This window comes from Calonectris borealis, chromosome 3, assembly GCF_964195595.1.
Source record: "Calonectris borealis chromosome 3, bCalBor7.hap1.2, whole genome shotgun sequence".
NCBI lineage: Eukaryota > Metazoa > Chordata > Aves > Procellariiformes > Procellariidae > Calonectris > Calonectris borealis.
Genome location: NC_134314.1, coordinates 56,864,376 through 56,888,458, shown reverse-complemented (window position 1 = coordinate 56,888,458; position 24,083 = coordinate 56,864,376). Strand labels below are relative to the sequence as shown.

Genomic DNA, 24,083 nt, shown 5'->3' with positions numbered 1-24,083 from the left:
AGACGTGCTAAAAGCTGTCTCACATTTGGATTACTCTTTTAGAGAAAATTGCCGATATCTAACCAACCTTTGGTAAGATCTTGTGCATTAACACGTCTTGTACCCTTTACCCATCCGGTACTGTTTTAGGACAGGAGCTATTTATCAACCATAGAAATAGAATTCTGCTTCCAAAACTGTCTATCATATCAGTTTTCCCTAGTTTTCTGTACAAGCATTTATTGGTACCAGGACAGCATATTAGATCATTAACATTCTCCTTGTGCCAAAATTCCCTTTCTTTCCTGCTCTACCATAGATATCATGTGCTTTGAGATCCACTAGGATCCTTTGGGGCCCTGCAGTGTCATGTGCCCGCTGCAGCCCATTACCCCATCCGGATCTAACTGGAATTGCCTTGCAGAAAACAGCAACCTAACTCTGCAGCTTGATTTGCTGTTGGGCCTCTGCTCTTTCAAACAGGTTCCTGCCTCCCCCAGTGCTTTTTAAACAAAGTCTGTGCTTCATCAGGTGGGTTTTGCCCGATTCGGACAGTTTGACCCAGGCTAACACCCTGCTTTCTTGTTGTAGTGAACCGGTATGGAAGATCTTCATCTTTCTTATCTCACCAACAGGCTCAAGGTGACTGCTTGCTGCAAACAGCTCTTACAAATGACCAGTAATTTATTCTCTGTTGTGGGTAAAACCAGAACTTTACCTCCACTCTCTAGATAGCATTTCTGAGTTTACTTGTTTTATTAGGTTGCCTTTCTTGCAAATGCTTAGTAGAGAGTTCTCTGCAAGTTTATGACTTTTAGGAGAAACAGGGCTCGTTCCTCCCATATCTCTTTAATGAAAGTTGGCCGCCAGAAGGCCAGCCCACATTCAACAACTCAATGGCAAAAATTTCTTTGACCGCTATACGACTTTCTGATTTGTAAATAAAAGATGGGGGAACCGTCTTTCCCACTGTCTGGTTCTGTCTACACAGTGTTAATTTTTGTAGAGGCCTGGTCCATTCTCCTCCCCCCCAGCCTCTCATCTGAGAATGACAGGGAGTCATTCAGGTACCTTTAATTTTTATAAATTGATAACAGTTTTCCAGAAAAAAAGAGACTTAGTGAGGTTTAACAAATTCTCTCTGTTGGTTCCTACCTTACCACCGAAGTTTAACCAACTGTTTTGCAGTCCCTAGAGCCATAGTGCACAAGCGTAATTGAATGAGATAATCACTAGTAAGAAAAAATTTCATTTTCCCCTGGAGCTTGAGATCTGCAGCGATCGATTGCGTGGTGTGTTTGACTCCATAGGGACAGGAACCAACACATGCCTCCTGCTGCTGGGTCTGGAGCTCGTGGACATCTGGGCCAGAGTCATTCTGCTGCTTCCTGGTGCATATTTGGCTGTTCAGATTTCTGCAAAGTTTTTTTTGGTGTTGTGTCCCTCCCAGATGGACTGCTTAAAGAATTTTGTGAACTATATTTAGAATAGCTTGTCTAAAAATCTGGGAGACTATCAGCTGTTTCTCCAGCTCTCTAGTTCTTCTCAATAAGCCTTCCTGAGCTGCATGAAATGCAGCCTTCTGGCCTCTCCTCTTACAGCCTCTACAGAGCCTTGAGAGAGTACTGCCTTTTTGCTGACGTTTTGCAACATCTAACATTGTCCATATCATGCCAACAGCTATGTGCTACTATGCTTTTTTTTCTTTTCATTGAAGGCAACTAACTCAAGGGGAAACAGCCATTTTTGTTTTTCATAGTAAGCCTCTCCTGCTAGGCAGGCTTCAGGTGCTAACAGTTGTCTCTCTTCTGAGAAGTTAGAAACCAATTCAAAGTGGCTGACATGAGCCATCCAACTATGGTTATGAATAGAGTGTGTGGTGTCAGTATCCTGAGGTATGCAAGACACTGAAACTGGAGACATTTTTCCCTGTTTGTAGATCCCCAGACTGTCCCTGGGCATTCCCTAGTTGATACAGGCCAAGGCATGCCAGGGAACATGCTAACCGTTCATTACTGTGGATCCATACCCTGGCCCTGATCAGGTTGTTAATAGAGATGAAGTCTTTAGGCCACTCTTTTCAGATCTTCAGTTCTACCACAGGATTCTTCATTGTTTTACTGAATATTCATAATTGTACGTGAACTTGAAGTATTTTCTATCAGCATGTACCTTGAAAATATTTTCCTGAAAGCATGACATCATTGGCTGTTCCTTAAACAGTTGGGCCTCAAGTTGAAGAGGCCTTAACTCTGTAGGAAGTCTGCTAGACTTCTTGAAGGAATGGATTTTGAAGTTGTGATCAAACCTCGTCAGAGATATGCCACATTTGTAAAAATGTCTCCTCTGTTGCAAATCCTTAAATTCCTTTAATTTCCTCTCAATAATGTTGCTCCAAGATGACTTTGTCCTGAGACGGAGCTTACCTTGACTACCTGCATGCAAAAGATTATTTAACCAAGTAGATAATTGTCTTCAGAAATTTTGGCCTGTTCATACATCTATATCTGAAGACCTGTAGTTAGGATGGACAGGAAGTACTGCAGGAGCAACATCTTCGTCATGTTGGCTGGAGGTTTCAGGTCTTACGCACTTTTGGCATAATGCATCTAGGCAAGCCTTCACCGAGACTTTTTCATCCAGCATTTCAAGCAGTTGATTTTCGGATGGATATCCTGTCTTCAGGATTCCCTTTACCATACCATAAAGTCCCTGCTTCTTCCCAGTTTGTATCAGTGTAGGTCTGCTACACCTTTCTAGTGAGATAGGACAATCTGGAGGATCCTCTTATGTTGAAAGGTAGGCCTCCTTATCTTGTGGTCCGGGGATGTTTTGGAGGGAGACCCAAGAACTCCTTAAAAGTTCCTGACACTTCAGCCAGTTCTTAACACTGCTGCTAACACGTGGCTGTTGTCTCTTACATCTGGTACAGCCCTTTTGCAGCACACACACCACCTTCCTCTGATTTTCTCTATCTGCAGGAAGGCCAGTCACATCCCTCGTGCCATGGACAGCGAGTACCCAGACATGCCTCCAAGCCAGGATTACCGAACGTTGGAAATGTTGAAGTGTATCCTATCCTCCCTCCATCCCATCCTGAAACGGCCTTTGCTTTGATTCCAGATAGAAACGTGGGTTTTGCCTTTAACAAAGCCTCCCTAGTGACTCCAGCTGGCTCCTCTTCCTTAGACATTCTTCTTTGCCTAGACCAAAAACCAAGCAAAAATCCCTCTGCCTGTTTCTACAGCCCAGCTCTCATATCACACACTACAAGACCAGCTCTTAAGAAGCAGAACTTTAACTGGAAACATAAATACAAATGGGAAGGCCTAGTATGAGTAGTCCCACACACGCTGCCAGCCCTTATAGGTATTTGTCAGTTTTGTTGGATCTTCTCAGTTGGCACTGAGCAGAGCCCTCCAGCTAGCAGCAACAGCAACAATTAACCCATCATCTCTGGACCAAACTTCTATGGCTCTCAAAAAAAGGGAGAATCTGCAAGCTTGCAGACCACTGTGCTATGGATAAGGGGTAGGGAGTTAAGTAAGTATGTGAAGGAACTCCTGCAGCTGCCCAGACAGAAGCTGGGCAACGTTAACTTTGCTCATTTTCCGTCTCTGGTAAATGAGGATTTGCCAGGAGTGTACATGGTATACATAAGGTATTTTGGTTTTTTTCGCTTTTCTTCTCTACCACCATTTTCAGATGGCAGTGGACAATCTTTGTACAGCTGGAAGTGGCTAGCCTCCAGTCTGAGCTGACTTCCAGAGAATCAGCAGTTGAGGCCCTACAAAGGAAAATAATGGACTTTCATCAGATCATCAGATTTGTCTTTGTGACTTTGTCACTCGCATCTCAAGAATGCAGATTGCCTGGCGAGCTATAAACTAAGCTACTGTGGTTATTGTAGCAAAGTTCTGAGTTGCTGCAGTCTTGAAGACTGGTGGTAAGGGTTGGCTTTTTCAGTGGAGCTTTGTAGAGCCACCGGAGAACTTAAATTTCACCAGCCTCCATTATGATGGAGCTGGAGCCTTTTTGCCCTCTTCAAACTCAAGAGTGTCATAGTAATTCAGACTGAAGGTGATGCATGAATAAATCACAATGACTGTAAGATGAAGGGACAAGTTTTTTTCAAGCTAGACATAACCCCCTCCCCATGTTTTTCATCCCTAATGTTACCTTGTCTGATCCATTTACTTCTTTGTACATGAATAACTTCTGATAAGAGTTATGACAAATGGAATTGAGTTTATCTAGCTGAGGTAAAAATACAGTGAGATGCATCACCAGTCCTGTCAATAGAATCTGTAGCATTCCCTTGCATCTTGGTGGTCTCTGCAAGTGGACGTTCGTGGGAAGGTCTGATGAGAAGGAACTCATCTTCAACCTTGAAATTGTAATGCCATGCTGTCTGCACTAGCTGTCTATATGTCATGCGTATAGCCCTGCTGTTTCAAAACTTTCAGAGATCAGGGACAAGTCTTTACAGAGATGCCTTATATGCACTTTTAATACCTTTTAATACCACTAAGTTTGTGCTGTGATGTTGCCTGATGATCAGACCTGAAGCCTCTGGAGTGTGGAATTTGGTTTCTCAAATTCCGCGTCTCTGGAATCGATTTTGCCAGGAAATGTGATATTCAGAAGACAGTGCGTATGGACTGCTAAGATCTGGACAATGTTGTGGAAGACCTGAGAGGCATACAGTCTCTCAAAAAGCATAGAAAGACCTTGCAAAGATCATGAGGTGCTCTCATGAGGTATAGTAATTCTTCTCCAGTTTTCACCAAGCACAGTAGGGTTGTTATTTTTCCTGTTAATTGGTGGGTCAGCTATATCTAGGATGTGTTAGTGTATCAGGTAAGGTGGTGCCAAATTCTACTGCAGCATCATGCCATCTGGTCCAGCTTGAAGTTTATTGCACCCAAGTTCACGTGCGCAGTTGATTTTTTTTCCTCCTAAACAGAACAATAGATCTTCACTTTCTGATTTCTCTAAATTAATTGGTTTGCTGCATGCCATAGTTTTGCTGACTGTATTTTGTAGTGGATTCTGCAATAGCAGTAATACAGTTTGCTTCCATCACTTTGTGCTTCTAAGAAGCCTTCATGCTACTGATGGATGGATTCTGGTTACAGCTTGTACTTGATCGTGTTTTCATTTGAATCTTCAATAGGTGCAAGGGTTTGAAATACTATTATGGTAGCCTTAGCTCAAGGCAGACTTCATTAGCCTGCCAATCTTTCAGAAGATGACTGTTATTTACATGCTTACATTTAAGAGATATCTTAGATTTATAAATAGAACAATGAAGTGCATGAAAAATCTCAAAATGTCACTGTAGACCTTAAAATTGCAATATAATCGAAAATCAAAAGATCTTTCTTAAAAGTTCACATAATTTCAGCCCTCAAGTGAAGCAACCGCTGGTTTTGGGGACCAGTTCTTTGTGTTAAGTCATACAGATATTAGAGTGTTAATATTTTTAAATTGCCAATCATCATTTTAAACAATTACAGAGAGATTTTTCAAGACCACACATTAGAATTAGGGTTCCAAATATTAATGGATTTCATTAATTCGTTCAGCTACCATATGTACTGCTGAGTTTCCGAAAAAGAAACAAACATGTGCATGTACATTCCTTTCTGATTTAAAAAAATATACATGTTAGAAATGAAGACAATTTCACTAATGATGTGGAAAGACAGAAGTGCTAACTGCTTGGGACATCTTCATCCCTATTACATAATGCAGATAGAGAAGAGAAGAGAAAGTGTTCTATTTTTATTCAGAGCTATACTGTCAGTCATCATGAAATTTACCTTTTTTTAAGGGCCTGGAACCTACAAAGGTTCACAATTTGGGTGGTTACTAGTAACTAGCAGAACTATTCTTGTAATCTGACATGACAGATTACAATTTCAAATGCACATACAGTCACAATAAGTGTATAAGGTTGATGAGGATTGGAAGAAATAACTCAATTGTTAGTGTCATAATAATGTCTTAAATATTTACAATTTACTGCCTAGTTCTTTTTATCTTCAAGGATGCCTCAGGTAATAGGGATGTCTCTATGCAAGAGCTTCAGGGCAGGCAATATATTCTCAAGTGTATCATGCCTGCCACAACAGGGTTTGAATCTTGATTTATACCAGTGCATAGGATTGCCTTAAAGGGCAGCCAGAAAACGGAGAAGTTTTAAATTCCAGTTGTTTCAAAAAACTGAAAGCAAGCATCTAAACTCCTTATTAGTTGTTAAAAAGACTACAAGAATAAAACATACCTGAAAATAAACGTACCAACCCAGCAGTTGTACGTAATAATCCTGCAGAAGAGCATTTTTGGATACTCATGCTATTCCTTTTGATGCTTAAATTTTCTAGTAATTGCTTGAATCCTTCCAGCCAATTGTGTGTGCTATTAGGGTGGCTGAAAAAGGTTTCTTTGCTTAGATACCCACCCAAATTCACATTAAACACTGTCCTTAACAAACACAGTTTGACTAAACAGCAGCAGCAGGAGATTTAAAAAAAAAAAAAGTCCTAAAATCCAAGATAGCAGATGGTAAATCTCAAATTGCATGCTTTAAGTAACAAGTATGTGCCTTGGAAGGAAAAGAAGCTTGCACCTAAAATTATACTGTGCTGCCTGCTTTCACAGCAAGAGGACATTTTTGGACTTTTTTTTTTTTAAGAGATACTTTTTTCTTTGCACTTCATCTAATGACAGTTTTGTTCTTAAGCTGCTATTAAAGGGCACTTTATATTTGGCAATCTTGTTATCAGAGATGAGGGCATGGCATTATTCCTTCATTTTGCCTGAATGTTTTAACTTTCAGTTTTTTAGCTTTTAATAGTGCTTACAAAGTAAAGGGGGAGGGGGAAGAATATGTATACTTTAATCAGGTTTGGTTTAGACCACATAGAATAACACATTAGAGAAAAAAGGCAATTACTTAAAAATAGTTGTATTTATATTCCACAATTTGCTCAAATACTGGTTTGTGTGGTTTTTTTTTTTTATAAACTTTCTACAGGATGTTTTAAAACAAGTTCTTCACATTGCTTGTCAACTATGTACTTATGGAATTTGAGGGAAATAGTTCTGGTTGTTTTTACAGTTTGACACATGTACAGTACCAAAATGATGGTGGTTAGTCACATGCAGTCCATATGAGATTCTAACATAACATTTAATGAATTTTCTGATGTTGACCACCCCTTTGATGCTGAAGGTAATGCATCTGTAGAAAGCAGTGACTGTAGGTTTGGGTTACTGCTCTCTGCATCTTCCAGTTTTTCAGTGTTGTCCTCCCAATTAATGTGGAATCTTGTGACTCTGGGATTAGATGCCAAAATATTCCTTTGAAGCTGGGAGAGAAGAAAATATATGGATTATGTAATGTGTACATCTCAAACTGGAATTCACTGGAGTGCATACAGATTTTTTTTCCTTTTACTCCCCATAGCCTTGTATGTGTAAAACCATTTTTTTTTTAAAAAAAGGTAATTCATATAAATGTGAATCTATAGCTACTGTCTGTGGATCAGAAACATGCTTACAGAAACACACCACTTGTTCATTTACTCTAATATCCTACTCGGCAAAATAACTGCTTTCTTGAGAGGATATTTTTAACTATTCTGTGAGTTCAAGGCTGTACGAGAACTCTGCAAGTAAAGTGCAAGTGTTTATTATTTTAGCCAGCTTTTAGTAAAGCAAATGACTACCCTGACAAAGATTTTGCAAACCACAGTACTTATAAAGTTTTGCATCAACTTTATGGTGTTTGCAATAATTGTATCAATTCCATCAACTAACTTCATTTAAGAGTACAACCTTTCCTTAAATTAAATTACCATGCTTTAGATTGATTTCACTAACTGAATTTTAATTTGTCTACTAAAGTTTTAAAGTAAAAATATTACTTGGATTTGGAAGATTATTAATATTGTGGCAGTGGACAAGCCTAGACATTAGCCATATATTTCATTCTCATGGCTGGCCTTCATTTTCCTTTGAAAACAAGTTTTATTTGTTTATGTATGCAGCAAAAAAGAAAATGCTCACTTTCTCTTAATCTTTCACCATTTTCAAGATAATACATAGTTAACTCTGGAGGATGGCAACTTACCACCATTGGCCACTTATTATGAAAGTTAAGACTGATCACAGGAAAAGTTTGCTTTGGTAGTAATGCTGATTTTATTCTCCAAGGAAGCGCACTCTCATTAAATATTTCCCAACCCCTTACGCAAACTAACAAGACCATTTTTTTTTTTTTAATCTAGTACGGTCTATTACCCATCAATTACAATCAAATATGTTTAATAACCTTCTATTCTACTTGTATGTTTAAATTCTGTCCCAAAGTCACATTAAGGACTTTTTATACAAATACGTGATAACTTTTGCTGTTCTTCTTCACAGAAGCAGAGCTAGCTTTTTATATAAGCAAATCAAGAGAATTAAGACAAGTAGTTCTAGGCATTTCTAAATTCAAGTGCTTAAAGGAAGTCAACATTCTGGCATTCACATCTAAAATAACAAATAAGTATATGATTCAAATGAAAGAAAAAAGAAAGAAACAGATTATAAGTTTAAGAATCCTCAAAATTAACAGTAATTTTCAATTTTGAGAACATACTGAGCATCTGATCCCTGAAAATTAAGTTAAGCATAGAAAATAATTAGCGACTTTTAAAAAACCAATTTACATACCAATTCAGTTTAGTTACATTTGAAGATCAGTTTCAGGGACTATGGGGATTATCTCTGTACTAGTCATTACAGTATATTATCCCATTCATTTTTTTCATATATCCAGTCATATAATTGATGCAAACTTGAGAAATAACAAAATTTTCACCATCACACAACTTTGGAACATAAGTGTGTACACATGTACAGCTTTCATAATGAGAAAACCCAACTCCACAAAATCTTCATGTAGACCTTGTTGGTTTGTACAGAGTCTGCCTGGGTAGAGTATTTCACAGGATTTTGACTAGTTTTTGATGTTTAATTGATCCTTCTCCTTGAGGTATTAGGTTGCAAATAATTCTATTTCACATAATCTTTTAATTCTAGTCCTGGTTTAATTTTTACCATGAAGGATATATATTTTTTTTAAACTTCATCAGTATACTTCCTTGGTCAAGCTGTCCATTGATTGGATAATCATCCAACCTGCTGTTACCAGGTTACCCATCTTCTCTCATTTTACGCATAAATTGTTCTTCAGTTCGTTTGTTACCATTTTGCAGAAACTGCAGCTCTACCACTAGAACAACTGGATAACAACCGTGTTAAATTAATACTTAAAACTTAGTTCCAGGTTGACTGTCCTAGAAAAAACATTATTCTGTTTTTCTGAAGAACAGAGCTGCTTTGTCAACAGTGGTACAGGTAGAGGGAACCCAACAGTTTATTGCACACAGTCAGTGTAAAATAATAGTGAAGTCCAGCCAAGGCTTCAAGCTGGTGGAAACTGTTGCAGGCTTCTCCATGTTCTGCAAATTTATGGCAACTACATGGCACTTGTAGTTTGTCCCCCCAAGTCTTTTCCATTATTTGATGCCTCATTCCATGCACTTTATGGAATCCGTGGGGTTTGGTTTTGTTTCTTAAAAACCTCTTTCTATAAGCATACCTCTGATATATGACTAGAACAAAACGTGCCTTACCTTAGAAAAATCTGGCTTTACTGGTGGATTCTCTCTCAGTTCTGTTTCGGTATATTCATTGTTTACATAGTAGCCGACTCTAATAAATTCTTGACCTCGATAGGTGCATGTAATTAGCACAACTGTTACACCTACTGCATCTGCATCTGGAATAAGCCCTGGGTTAGGTGCATCAGCCTAAATGTGAAAGGGAAATATGGATTAAAATAAAATTGATACCACATGGTTATCTAGCAGGGGAATCTTATGTACTGTATCTTAGCAGCTGAGTAGTGATTATATTTAAAATTATTCTTTAGGTTAACCAGAAAATACATCTACTTTCATAACAACATCAACCCTGAACTTAGGACACTATCCTCTTGAGTCAGAATGACTTAGAATACAGTAATATTGTGTGCTGACATTTCTCATGGGTGATTAGACAGCTTTGATCCAAAACTGCTGTCAAATATACGATCAGCTGTTTGAGCAAGTGTACTAACATCCCTCCAATTGTACAATGCCATTGTTCTCCAGCCCATTGTGGTAGTTTAGTAGAGTTAAGATTTTTTTTTTTGTACCTCTGAGATTGAATTGGTCTGTATGTGTGCTTTTAACAAGACTAAACCTTTAAAAATACAGACTGCAATTTATAGTTCAGCAAAAAGAGCAGGGACAAGCTATGCTGAGCTTTGAGCTGTCCCACAGATTTCTAGGAAAGGAATAGACTCTCTTGCCTCCTTCCACATGCCTATGTTTGTTAAAGTGCATGCAGTTAAATGCATCACTCTAAGACATCTGACATATTTTCAGCAAGAATGCAATACTAATTAATAGGCAACTCTTGTAATTTTCCTCAATGTTCTCACTTACCATGGCTCTGCAGTTACTAATAACCAAAGAAATTTGCCTCACAAAATGTGGCTCACATCAGTCCCTTAAAATGCATCCTAACTACACATTTATTGATAAAATGCGATGCCTCATTCTGCTGTAGAATTTAAAGTAATAGCAATCTAAGCATAAATGAAACAGCTTCATATTTACAATTTTACATGAAGATCTGAAGCCAACAATGAACACCTGTGTTGCAAGTACAAGTAGGTATTAACAATGTATGTTAGAATGGTTCAGGTGTAACGAATCTTGCCTTAGGACAGAGGACGAATGGGATTAATTCCTACTGTCCCTCTCATACCTACTTTTCTGTATTATTTATATGCTCCAGCACTGTGAAATTTGGGAGCTAGTGGTCATGCATCATTGGCTTCTGCTCTTTGCTACTTCAATTCTGAGCCTTCAATCCAGTCTAGCTTTTTATAAGAAGCTGTAGGCATTCTGCAGAAGAATTAGATGAGTCAGACCTCCCAGGTACAAATACACCATGGGGAGGAGAAGCAACCAGGGAATCAGGTAAAACACAACTTCCTCCAGCCCTGAAGGGAACAGAAAATGACCAAGTGGCTTTACAACTCACATAGGGAAATGGAAAAGATGACCAAGGAATAGGACAAGTGTAGAAGCTTGAAGAAATCACAAGAACTGCCAATACAGATGAAATCACTACTTTAATTCAGTAGTCTTTTTCTAACAGTGCCCAGGACCATTTGATTACTTTAAATTCCACAGTGGCAGTTATAGACTAATGTATTGCAGAAGGACATTGTTCCATGAAACTCAACTCACACCCTAATGTGGGATTTTTGTTCCTCCAGGCTACCATTGTCATTTTGTATCCTATAATATCCTATGATACAGTTGTGAACCCAAGCAAATACTCTGTTTTAATCCTACTTAAATCTCAAGCATTGTTTTGCTGAGTGGAAGAGACAATGAACACTGTTTAAAACTGTTTTCTTTTCTCAAATTTTGAACTTCCTACCTTGGATGTCAAACCTCTTAATTGCCTGGGAAACAAATGATCATACACAGGTGGAAGAAAAAAGAAAAGCTTGGTATGACCAAGTGATAAGTGGGCAGTTGCAAATAGATATTTTGGTAGGCAAAAAGACGCAGCAGGATTAACTTCTGCATAAAAATCACTGTCTTAATATGCCATTCTTATGCTACAAATTACTTAAGAATTTTATGAAATCACTCAGTGTATATGTTGTCTTGAATTATCTTGCTTTTCCACATGACACATTTAATCACATAGCTATAACTGCAGCGTAGCTAAGTTAGTGTAAGGTCATATCCCCACTTAAAGATAATAAATTATTTATGTGCTTGTATTTTCAAATAGAAGTTTCTCTGAATTTATTACAAATTCCCAAGTACATAGAGAGAAGGAATCAGGTTTCACTTGTATCTTGGTATTTAGAACCAAATAGGCCAAGCTGTGGGCCTTTAATATTGAAATCTTTTTAAATGGTTTTTTACAAAAAAAAAAAAAAAAAAGGCTAATTGTTTAAGTCTGAAAAGCACAATAGTTTTCCATCTTTGTATGTAAGACTGACTCTCCCAACCTGATACATAGCTTTTCAACAAAGGTAGTTTTATCATCCTTGGTATTTTATCTGTGTGGTACTCCATTTTACTTGCTGTTTCAGCCACTTTCCTATTTAGAAAAATCTACAGCATATTATTAGCTGAAAATTTTATACACCTCTGCAAAGGTCCTTTCCTTGTGCTGTCCCTAGTGAACACAATTTCTTTTCTTTATATTATACGCCTCCTGCAGTTCTGAGCTTTGCCCTGTTCTGGCCTTCCCTTGCTAGTTCTCTCCATCTCCCAGTCTGCTTCAGTTCGGTGAATAAGGCAGCTTCAGTCATCAGCAAAGGCTTACTGCAGCACTTTGGTTTTTGGTGGTCTCCTGTGTACACATTGGCTGAGTCCTAACCTCACCTGAAATCCAGTGCTTTTGAAGTCTAATATATTTAGACCAACAGTACTTCCATAAAAAATAAAAGAGATACTTTAATACAACAACACAGAAGGAATACTGACAACAGGACCTATTGCAGTCTAAGCAAAATGTCTACATATCTACTCCTAATTTAGCTGTAGTGTCATTTATAACTGGGATACAATCGATGAGTCCATCCTACAGAAACTGCAAGACCAGTAAATTTAATTTTCAAGGCCCTCCTAATCATACAGCCAAAACATGCCTTTTTAGGCACCTGCCTCCTGCTCCTTCTCATAACCATCAACAATGAATCTTCGTAACTTCATTGAGAACAGTACATCCTTTAAATTAGAAATGCAAACGCCAGCTGATTCCTCTGGATATAGTGCTACAAGGTAGCCCCTTTGAGGGCAACAGGGGATCACCTACTTCTGACCAATTAATGCCATAAGCTATAATAGCTTGATAATGGAAGAACTGTTAATAAATGATGCATTTGTTACACATCTGCTTTATGTGTAGTGTGGATGTATGTATGTAGGCCCAGCTCCAAAACCAAACAGAAATGTTTCAAGACTGATTTGCATGTATGTGGTTGATAAACATAACCTCCAGCCTAATCCTATTCCTTTAGCCTGTCCTGTAAGAAAAAGTTTCGTGGAACTTACAGGATTAATCAAGATGCCTCACAAATGTTGGTATTAATTTAAAACAGTTACAGTAACTGTGAGAAATAAGAAGGTGTATTCATTAGCACTTTTTTTTTAAATGCTCATACTCCAGCATGTATTTGCCATTAAATAGTTAAGTGAATTTATAGTATTTGGGAAAGTAGCATGGTTCTTATACAATAAGCCGAACTCAGTTTCAATCTGATTTTTCTGCTGATGGATTTTGCTCTCAGTTTACAAGACAAATACTAGTATTTGATAAATAGAGGAAAAAAGTGAGCTAAATCATAGTTTTGATTAAACAAAAAACAACCCCAAAAAAAATTCCATAAGAATTTAGGCAAGTCTGCTTTAGTTTTTTTCCCTCTTGCTGACTTAAAATAGAAACCAGAATAGGCTAGTAAGCCATCTTAGTGCTGCTCTTTCCCAGTTTTCCTTCCCGTCGTTATTCCTTCTTAGTAACTTTTGGCTTTAAAAGCAGTATTTTATAGGACTGTCACATGCTCTAGAGTTTGTTGGACAGTCTTGATCTACACACTTGTGTCCCAAATGCCTGCTATCTACCATTAGAATTCTGTCTTATTTTACAAATTTCATGGAATATAGAATCATTAAGGTTGGAAAAGACCTCTAAGCTCATCGAGTCCAACCGTCAACCCAACACCACCATGCCCACTAAACCATGTCCCTAAGTGCCTCATCTACACGTCTTTTCAATACTTCCAGGGACGGTGACTCAACCACTTCCCTTCGATTATTTGCTTATGGCAAATTAAATTGCCATATTTTGTTGTGATTTAGCATGCTTAGCTAAACATCACGGTTGACCATTTATCCTGCCAAACAGAAATGAACTCTTGACTGTTCTGGCCAAGTTTTACAATGAATTTGTTGGCCTGATCTTCTGAAGTTGTTGTCTACATTAACCTAGTGCTCCTGTTTGTCTGAAACTGCCACCAACTGCAGTAGAGTTAAGCCTGATGGTGCTAGTGTAAACCAGGTAACTGGCACTCTTGATTACTAAGTGATCTAGAATATATTTATAAACAAGACTGGTAAAAATTATCAGTAGCTACAGGAACAGTGCTTATATCACTATCTCTAATTATTGATACCACAAGTGAAAATATTACCATGGAAATATCAGGGGCATGAAATACCAGCTCATGAACAGACTTTAAAGGAAGGTGTATCATACCTGAAGAGCTGACTGAAGTATTTTTCTAGTTTACCGTTATTTTTCAAGTGCCTCTGAGTTCGATACAGTCATCTTTAAACAAATAAACACAACCCTTTTAAGACACAGTTAAATCAAACTTACCTGAAATACAAACATATGTCTGCCCGCAGGAACAGGTCCTACTAAAACAGAGTCTAACACCTGATCATACTCTTCACTTTCAGCTGAACCCACATAAATTATTTTCCATTCCAAATCTACAGCAAAACAAAAATCAAAAAAACAAACATTATTTATCGTTACAGTTAAGGGTCTTCCACTCTTGCCTATCTACAGTTTTGCGTAGCCTAAAAATGCTTCTTTCGCAATGGGCCTAAAGGAGTAAGGACCTGTCTTCACTGGGGAAATCTATCGATGCCTGCCCCAGTCCTTGTGAACCAGACCATCCCACCATCTCTCTCCAGTCAGTCGGTGCCACAGGAATCCCTCTATTTTCATAGTTGGGTTAATTTTCATATTTTATACAGAGGACAGGGCTCATTTACTTGTTGGGAGCTGTGTTAAGCATTTTCTCAAAGCCTGTCAGAACGGCTGCAGCACAGGGATGATGCCTATATACCCCTATAATGCATTGCATGCCTTCAATACTGACTCACCTCCCAGAAATAAATTCCCACCTTCCACATATACACCTCACAGCTTAAATTATACAGATCATGGAAGGTAGTTAATTGAATAAGGAAACCCATTGTGTAAGCACCAGGCACACTAACTGCATGCCCTCATTCCTTCACATGTAACTTGTGTAACCTGAGAGGCATGTAGAATTGCGATAGCATGATTAGATCATATTCTGATCGAAGATATTGGTGCTTGGATTTTATCCAAATTCTGAAATGGCATTACAGGCACAAAAAATTTAAATGTAGCATTTTGCTTCTTAAAACAATGCACCAAAATCAAACATTTCTTACAATTCAGCTTTTTCTAACTCGCCCTCTCCACGGCAGGTGTTTGAAAGTTGAAACTGCAAATTAGCACACATTAGCTCTTCCTGGGCCAGCTTTTCACTTTCACTTTTTGATTCAAACACACATGCATAAATACACACATAGAACTAATCTTAAAAGACAGATTTTTGGTTTTTTTCAAACAAAGGGGAAAAAGAGATCACCATTATGGAAAACTATGACTAATACTTTTTTTTTTTTAATGAAACTTGCCTCAAAACTGTACCTTAAAAACTTACATGCTGTATTTCATTTTTTTTTTTTTCTTTAGGAACAATGCCCTGATTGTCTGTGCAAAAGCACAAACCTGTACCCTATTACATTTACTTTATTACTATGCTCTGCAAAATCCAAAGGTCTGCATTATGGTTTCTTGATGCAGGAATGGAACTTAAGCATAGAAAAAACTTGGCACTTTAACAGAACTTCGCTGTTTTAGGATTGCAACTTTCTTTCCTCGTTAATGAATTCTTCTCGCTTACCCTGTTTGACATCAATGCAGGTATTAGGGGTTTAAGTAACATAATTAACAGGGCCTAGGAAGAGATTTTACTCCTTTGTTCGGCACAACACAATTGGCCAGGTACTGTTATCAGAGGTTTTATTTACCTTGTAAGCATTTAGTACTAGCTACTGCTAGTACTGCAGGCTACTCATCCAGGACAATTAAGGACCTCTTTTGTCAGCACCTGTGCAATTTACCACGTGCAAGAAGTGAGGACTTCTAGACTAAACTACTTAAGATTATCACACCATCATGTGCCGTTATTCTAGGAGAACAGTGTAAGGTTCATTCTAAACCAGTATTACTTAGTACTGAACAAATGGACTTTTTAAAAATAAGTTTTAAATTATACATTTAATAGGTTGATCCAAACGCTGTTTGGGTATCTTGATACAGAATAACAACTTTGAAAAAAAAACCAACAAAAAATAAAGGCTGAACTTCATTAATTTAAAGATCAGTGGTACACAGAACTGGCTGAATAGAAAACAGCGTAATAAATAGACATATTAGCACCTGAAAGCTAAGGCAACGACAGCAAATCTTTCATCAAGTACAGAAAGGCTATGTTTCATCTTATTTTTAAATATGGAAGATAGCAGTGCTCATCCTGAATTTACCCTGTAGTTTAACTTGCATTTAGGTGGGGGAAGGGAACTGAGAATTTTGCATTAGACCATCTATAATTCTTCTCATCCTGATTGTCTGGGATTAACTCTAACGTAAATCCAGAGAGTGAGGAGTACGTCACGCACAGCTGTGCACAACTGGAAGGAAAGGCATAACACCTTGCGCCGAGCCCCTACGACGGGCACTGCCACCTGCCACAGCAGCTGCCATCGAGGGGTCTGATGCAGCATCTGGGATGAGGCCAGACTGACTAGAGAGATCCAGTCAGCAACCTGGGCTCCTCCGGGCACGGAGCACACCCCGCTACGGGCAGCTGCAGCTAACGCGTCGGTCAGTTGTAAGAGGAGGAGACCAGCGGCGGAGGCCTAGAGGAAATCGCAGGCTCAGAGACTTCCTCTCAAGTTCCCGCCAGCGCGACCGTCCCTCCCACGGGCGGTGGAGTAGAGCAAGCCAAGCCGTCCACGCCGAGCGCGCTGTCACCAGGCCGCCGGCACGCACAAGTAAGAACTGCTTCAGAAGCAGGCAGGGTGAGGCAAGTTTAACCGCAGCGACAGAGAGTCTGCCAGGCGTTGTCACCCGCGAACTCCGGTTCTCCTTTTGCCCCTCAGGCCGCTGGGGCTCCCTGGCGAGCAGGCGGCGCTGGTCTCCGCCGGGGCGAGGACCCCGCCGAGGGCCAGGCAGCTGTCCGCTTCCGCTCTCAGGCAGCCCCAGCCGAGTGGCCTCGGCCTCCTCCTCTTCCTCATTCGCACCGCTGCCGGCGGGCAGGAGCGCCCCGCTTCCCCTCCCAGCCCGCCGCCGCCTTCCTCGCCCCGAGCCGCGGCGTTCAAAACTCCCGCCCGAGGGGCGACGCGCGGCCTCTCGGGGCGACTCCCGCAGAGAGCCGCGGCGCGGCCTGCCGGCGGGCGGCGCTCCGGAGCGCCGCCGAGGCGAAGGCGGTTCGCGGCCCGCCCGGCTGAGGGGAAGGCGGGAGCCCGCCGGCGGCGCGGTGCGCCCCTCGGCGGGGAGCACGGCCGGCGCCCCGAACTCAGGCTGGGGGTTCCCGCGAGGCGGCTGCACGGCGGCGCCGCCGGGGCCGCCCCCCCTCCTCCGGCGGCTGCCGGTAACTTTCGAGTGACTTCCAAAAATAGTGGCTGGCGGCCGGCCCCCTCCCCCACCGGCAGGGCTCCCGCAGCCAACGTGCCGTGCCGTACCGCCGGCCCGCGCACCCACCGCGCCGCACCCCGCCGCGGCAACCAGCTGCCGGCACCCGGGGGCGAGCCCGCCCGCCCCTGCCTCCCACAGCGATTTTTTTTTTTTTTTTAAGTATTAAAATGGAGCATGAGGCCAACGAAACGCTCGCTGCGGAGCGTTTTCCGCGCTCCGAGTACGCCTGTGCGGAGGGGCGCCGGCCGCGCAACAGCCCCTCTCCCCGCGGGCGTGGGGATGCGCGGCAGCCGAGCCCGGTTAACCCTCTCCCTCTCGCGCTCCCCCCCACGCACACACAAAGCTGGCAACATGGCTACCACCACTCAAACAAGTTCCTCGCAACTTGAAGCTCGCCTCGCCGATGGCGCGGCGCGGCGGGGAGAGGCGGCCCCGGCTGGGCGGCCAGGGCAGGCGAACGCCGCCAACTTTCCCCGCCGGGCTCGGCGAGAGCGGTTTTCCGCCGGCGGCTCGGGCGCCGGCGAGCACATCCCTTCGCCTCGGCAGGGCGATGCGGTGAAGGAGAAACTGTTAAATTGTAGGAGCAGGCCTGTGCAAAGTTTAAGCCTTAAAACCCCTGAAACTAAGAGCCCGGGGTTACAAAATCCGTATCGGGAAGAAATCTACTCACCTTCCGACAGGTCCTCTATGCACTCAAATGTGATTTCGAATTGGAAAGGATTGTAGAAAGGAGAAGGATTATCCAACACCACTACATTGTTCACCTGAACCTTTGCCATATTTTGAAAAAAACACAAACAATAGGAAGAGCGTGCTAACGCAGCACAATAAAGTCCAGTGTGTTGGGGTTTTGCGAGGCACACACCCCCGTGCCGGTGCCTGAGCGAGGCTGCAGAGCTGCGACTTGCAGAAACTTTTTTTTCCCCCTTTTATTTACACCAGGAACACTCCACACTGTTTGCAGCTTTCCTATTTCACTAAACTACAGCCCATTCTGCCCTGCTCGCCGCCAGCGCCCGCCCGGATTGGCCGCACGCCGGGCTAGGGCCCTCCTCCCCGAGCGCGGCCGCCGAGCGGCAGCAAGATGGGCTCCGCCGCTCCCGCTCGGCCCGCGGCGCCCGGCCGCGGCGCCCCCGCCCGGCGCGCGGCGGAAACGGCCTGCCAACGGCCGCGCGGCTCCGGGCGGGGCGGGGCCGAGCCCAGCCGGGCGGAGCCGGGGCGGGCGGAGGCACCCGCCCCGCGGGGCTTCGCCCCTCCTCGCCCGTGCGGTTCCGCCATGTGCCGCGGTGCTGTCGTGGGGTTTTTTTTTAGGCTTTTGGGTTTTTTTTCCATTTTCTGTGCCCAGAGGTGGCCGGGGCGACGCAGTGAGCTGGGTGCTGATGGGGTCCCGGGTGTCAGGACTACCCCTGCTCGGGGCTGTGGGGCTGCGCGGGGGCCATCAGCGTGCAAAAGGCCAACCCCGCAGGGGAGCTGTGCCCTCCCGGTCAGCCTCGTAGCGCCGGCCTCTTGGCCAAAGGCGGTGTGCCAGCAGGCGGCGTAACAGGGAGCCCGGGTGGCACCTCGCTCGCAGGGGTGCTCCCTGAGTAAAAGGGGGCTTGCTGGCGGGGTGCTGGGCGCCCTGGGTGCGGACGGGCTGTCTGCACGGGGCTGAGTTCTGCCACAAATCCGCCTTGCTGCTGCTAGAGAGGTCCACCCTCAGAGGGGCTGTGGAGGGATTGGAGCATGTCCTTTACACAGCCGTGCTGTCAAGAAGCCATCCCATTCCTGTATCTGTAAAAAGGGCTTAGGTAGCATCATAAACTGTGAAACAACATGCATCCCTGTGCAGCAGCAGGAAGCCCAGAGAGGAGGCCATCTTGTGTGGCAGCAGGACACCCGTAGAGGAAGCCATCTTGTGGCTGCCACACACAAGGGATAGGGAGGGGTGACATGCCGCTGTAGCACCAGTTTACATGCCTCCTGCCTCTCTGGGGGCCAGAGTGTGGGCTGGGAAGAGCAGAAAGTGCTCAGCCCTTGGGGGGGGCGAGTTGTATACCCTCACCACATGAAGAGATTCTGTGTGGAAATAAATCACAGCCAAGCTCTAGTAATGTCTGCAGGGAGCCCTTGAATGCGGTGGAACATGCAGGAAAGCATGTAGGAGTCATCCTCCCACCTGCATGGAAAGGCCGAGCCCTGCTGGCGGGAGGGAAGTGCTGCCAGATCTGCAGCAGGCAAGAGCGCAGTGCTGAGATGCAGAGGCTCTTGGCCTTCAGCAAATCTCCAAGCCCGTGCAAGGTTTGGAAAGTAGATGACACTTTTGGTTTGTATTTACGAAGAAATGTCATCGTCTGATACTTGCCTGATCTGTTGCTCGCTCTTTTGCACTTTTTAATAGCATTCTCCATATGTGTGACAGAAGGCTAGAGTTATTTTGCTTTTTTATAATTCTACTATATGATTGACTACCGGAATTGTTCAGTGCAGAGTCCAGGAAACCAGGAAAGATTGGGCACAATGGAGGAGATTCCTCACAAGAAGCTAAAGTACATGTTATGTTATCGAGAAACATATATTTCTAATAACTTTTTGCTGACTTGGAGAAAATGGGCTGCGCAGCGATGAGAGGGCCTCATCAGCCTCTCCTCCCTGAACCAAGGGAAGTTGTGGGGTGTGGATTCTTGGGCAGGTTTTGCTATAGCATTCCAGGAGATTTTAAGCTCGTTGCAGCTTGTCAACTACTAGGATATTTTGAGCTGAACACTAGAGTGAAAAAGGAGGGCTAAAGATAGAGAAGAAGCTGGGAAATAGGGAATAGAATGTTTGAAAGGAGCTGCACATACTTGATAATGAGTGGCTGTTTTCACAGTTGTGCGGAGTTTCTGACCTGCCATGCTCCCGGTGTTGTATCATGTGTAGATTTACTGATCCCTGCTGGGAACTTCCCCCCCCCCCCCTTTAATCCTTAAGCATCTTGGAATTTTCATTTTTGCATAATCCTTAGAGGAACCTAAAATCTCATAAAGAAATTTAATTGCCTTAGTTTAAAGTGAGAATTTGTCTCCACTTCCTGGGGCCAGGAGTTAAAAGACACTTGAAATAATGAGTTTTTTCCAAACTTTGTTTTGCAGCTCAGAAATATTTGTCTGTTTTACTAGTCGGTGGGGAGGAGGAGCTGGACTGGGTCCATTCCATAATTTTGCGATCTTTGCATTTGCCCTAATTTTCAATTTGATCTGGCAGATTTAGTCTTCTTACCATAATCTCTTGTTCAATTAACAAAGCCCTAAAACAAGTCACTGTCGAACATGGGAAGCTTAACAGAATCTGCTCCACAGATCCAGACTAACCTGTCGAATGCTAGCGGGATTTCTTACCAGGAGGTGTAAAGTGAGTTACACAGTAGAGCTATTTGGTGGAGCTAACCTGCTGCTGTTTTGCCTTGTGTCCGTGGCACAAGCCAGTGCGCCGGGTCCCTTTCTTTCACTCAAGTGCACTACTGCATTTTAAGGAAAAGGCTGACTGAAGTAATTGATTCTTAAGGTTTGACAGTGACTGCTGTGAAGGACTTTGGGGAGTGGAACTTGGAAGCTGGAGCACTGGTGCTTGCAGACGGAGGCCTTTGTTGCATTGACGAGTTCAATAGTATCAAAGAACATGACAGAACTAGTATCCATGAAGCAATGGAGCAACAAACCATCAGTGTTGCAAAAGCAGGGTAAGTGGCATGTTAACATATGTCATAAAACGTCATAAGACATTTCTCTTGTACTTACAAGTTGGAGGGAGGTTTGTCTTGCTGATTAAATTTACCTGTTTTCTTTGTTGTACTTAATAGTTTTGTTCTAAGCAGTATTCTTAAAACTAGACGAGTCAGCATTTCAAAGGACAGTGCACTGGACCAGAGCTTGCAAGCGATCAGAATAAATACATACCGTCTTCACTGTTGGGTTTTCAATATACCGCTAATCTAACTGATCATGTCCTTTCTTTATTCTGATCATCTCCATTGAAGCTCTCTTTAGCATCTTTGGTTTGTGCCATTTTAAACTCCTTTAGATGCTTCATAACTCAGCTCCTTTCTGCCTCTTTCTTCTTTGGGGTTTTGCTGAACATTTTGCTGTTGCCTGTAAAACAGATCTAATGCATCTCGTTTTCCCTATGTCATGTCAAAGATTTTAGTCATACTATGCTGTATGTTGAAAACGACCATGTATTTGCCTGAATTTACCCATTTATCGTAAAAACACCTTCTGAAGTGGTACTTTTTCTCCCAACTCAGTTCTGATGCATCCCCTGTAAATATGCTAGGCAGGTAGCGGACAAGTAATGCCGCTCTCACCTGGGAGGTTACTGGCCTTTGCCAGGAATCCAGTTGGAGACAAATATTTGGAGTCAATGTGGTCCTATCTACTTAGTAAGATAGTGACATATTTTAGCTGGGTTCCTTGTTGCAGTTGGTTGGGTTTTGTAGACCCCAAAACACAGTTTGGTAACTTGCATATGTAGCCTCAGTTGCTCACTTTTGAGGACTACATCTAATGAGGATTTTTTGAGTAGTAACTTAGCACAGATATGTTAAGCACTTTGTTAATTTAAGGTCTTATTTTGGTGCATGGGAGATAGGTTTTTTTTCCCATTGGGTATAAGCTAATAGAAGATCTGTGGTCCTTCCTCTCAGTTGCAGAAGAACTTTGGACGTGAGGCAGCAGTTACTCAGGAGCTGACTAGAAATAGCTCAGTGATAAACCAAAGTTAGAATACTTCTGCTGCTGCCTTAACCGAAAGGATTACATTTGGACTACTAGAATAAAAACAATCTCTCCCCACATCTAAAAACACATGCCAGGATGGCATGGTTAAGAGAGGAAAATGGCTGTTTCCCTGGAGAAACAGTTGATATGGCAGCCATCATTGGTTGGTTGGGTTCATATTCATAACATGTTTTCAGACAGGAATAAAACATATGTTTATAAATGCATTTTATTTTACTTTCTTAAAATGTGAATTAAGCTAAAATGTTACTTTCCACCATTAAAAAATGTTTCTATACTGTATAAATCAGCAAAGTAATATTTATTTCTGAAAAGTTACATTATTTTTCACCGTTTAAAGACCTAGCTGTATATAGAGATTACTCATGGCAATATTGCTTAGTTACTTTTGGTATCCTCATCACTGTCTTTCTGTCTAGTTGCTATTCTCTGACTGAGAAATGCTGTATATATAATATATATTAACACAGTAATTGTGTATTTATTGTTCAGCTCTTACGGTCTTTCAGGGTAAGATGTGCTCTTTAAAACATAAAAAAATGATAATTTTTAACACTTTGGAATAATTTCCCCTACCCAGTTTAATTCAATCATAATGTTCACCATGCTTTTCTCTAGCTTGGTGTGCAAGCTTAATACAAGGACAACTATCCTGGCAGCAACAAACCCAAAAGGCCATTATGACCCCAATGAGTCTGTATCTGTCAACATAGCTCTTGGCAGTCCCCTGTTGAGCAGATTTGACCTGGTCTTAGTATTGTTAGATACAAAGAACGAGGAATGGGACCGCATCATTTCATCCTTCATCTTGCAAAATAAAGGTAAGAGTAGTCTTTTTAAATTATAAGGTGGGGTTTTTTTGCTTTGTTTTTTAATTTCCCCACCTTTCAGTTCAGTTTATTCTTGAGTCTTTCATATTAATCAGTGTTTACATTTTTGCTGTGGTAGTTTCCTGCGGTATGGTTGTTTTTCAAGTAGAAATAAGAGAGATTACTAATTAATTAATGGGGGTGAGCTGAGAACACTATACTCGATGATCATTTACAAGAGATTTCAGCCCAGACTGCTCAGTAAGTGGATAGTTTCCATCTTGCGCCTTTACCTTGCTTGATGTGCAGATCCTACACACCATGCAATTGTACATGCTGTTAATGGGAGACTTAATTCAGACAGGACAAATCTGAGCTGCGTGTGCTGCAGGGCTCAAAGAGTGAACAATAGTGTTCCCTACGAGCCATTCTGTGCTCTGGAGTTAGGGAAGGCAGTGTGATTTGATTTTAACCAGCCCCTTCTCCGTTCACTTCAGGAACTTCCCTTCCCATTAAGAGAAGAAGTGGTTAGAGGAAACTTCTTGAGCTAGCTTGCTTCCCTTCCCCAAATGTTTCCCTGAAAAAAATGTTCAGAATATGGCAGGTAGCTTTTGGCTCCTACAAAGTAGGTAAAATGGCCAGAGGCGGTACATACATTCATGTAGCATTTTACATTTTAAGGAATACTGGAGCACTTAGTACTGACTGTACCATCTCGTGGGCAGCGAGTCTGACAGCAGTTGTGTTGAAATCACTGGAGGCTTTACTGTGGATTTTGGTAGGGGAGGGATTGTATAGTGTGTAAGATTCCACACTGGAATTTGATCAAGTCCTTGAGGACTAGTGTACAGACAACCCAGTATGCCCCCAAAATACA

At 42.1% G+C, this 24,083-nt stretch overlaps 3 protein-coding genes across 3 annotated transcripts in view; 1 reads left to right on the top strand and 2 right to left on the bottom strand.

Annotated features, from left to right (window-relative positions):
• The window catches only part of MCM9 (minichromosome maintenance 9 homologous recombination repair factor), a 49,900-nt gene that overhangs the window by 14,273 nt on the left and 11,544 nt on the right, over positions 1 to 24,083 (top strand). The window contains exons 7-8 of the mRNA XM_075145734.1: positions 21,166 to 21,340; positions 23,016 to 23,218. Of these exons, the coding sequence (XP_075001835.1) occupies positions 21,166 to 21,340; positions 23,016 to 23,218 (378 nt within the window). The remainder of the gene's footprint in view (positions 1 to 21,165; positions 21,341 to 23,015; positions 23,219 to 24,083) is intronic.
• On the bottom strand, positions 6,937 to 18,758 carry ASF1A (anti-silencing function 1A histone chaperone). Its single transcript, XM_075145735.1, has 4 exons — positions 18,314 to 18,758; positions 14,497 to 14,612; positions 9,672 to 9,848; positions 6,937 to 7,355 (listed from the first exon to the last, which is right to left on the bottom strand). The coding sequence occupies exons 1-4, from the start codon at positions 18,420 to 18,422 to the stop codon at positions 7,143 to 7,145; spliced, it is 615 nt and encodes a 204-aa protein (XP_075001836.1). The 5' UTR covers positions 18,423 to 18,758; the 3' UTR covers positions 6,937 to 7,142.
• Positions 14,655 to 18,173, bottom strand: LOC142079920 (uncharacterized). Its single transcript, XM_075144600.1, is given in 3 exon segments — positions 14,655 to 17,791; positions 17,794 to 17,998; positions 18,045 to 18,173. Coding segments are annotated over 3 exon segments (1,053 nt in total). The 3' UTR covers positions 14,655 to 17,072.

Bases quoted from the DNA above. Each gene is read 5' to 3' on its own strand.
- ASF1A (XM_075145735.1), bottom strand. From the start codon at position 18,422: ATGGCAAAGGTTCAGGTGAACAATGTAGTGGTGTTGGATAATCCTTCT. The intron at 14,613-18,313 runs GTGAGTAGATTT...GTTTTGCTGTAG, and splicing joins CATAGAGGACCTGTCGGAAG to ATTTGGAATGGAAAATAATT. The intron at 7,356-9,671 runs GTAAGGCACGTT...CTTCTCTCCCAG, and splicing joins TAAAGCCAGATTTTTCTAAG to CTTCAAAGGAATATTTTGGC.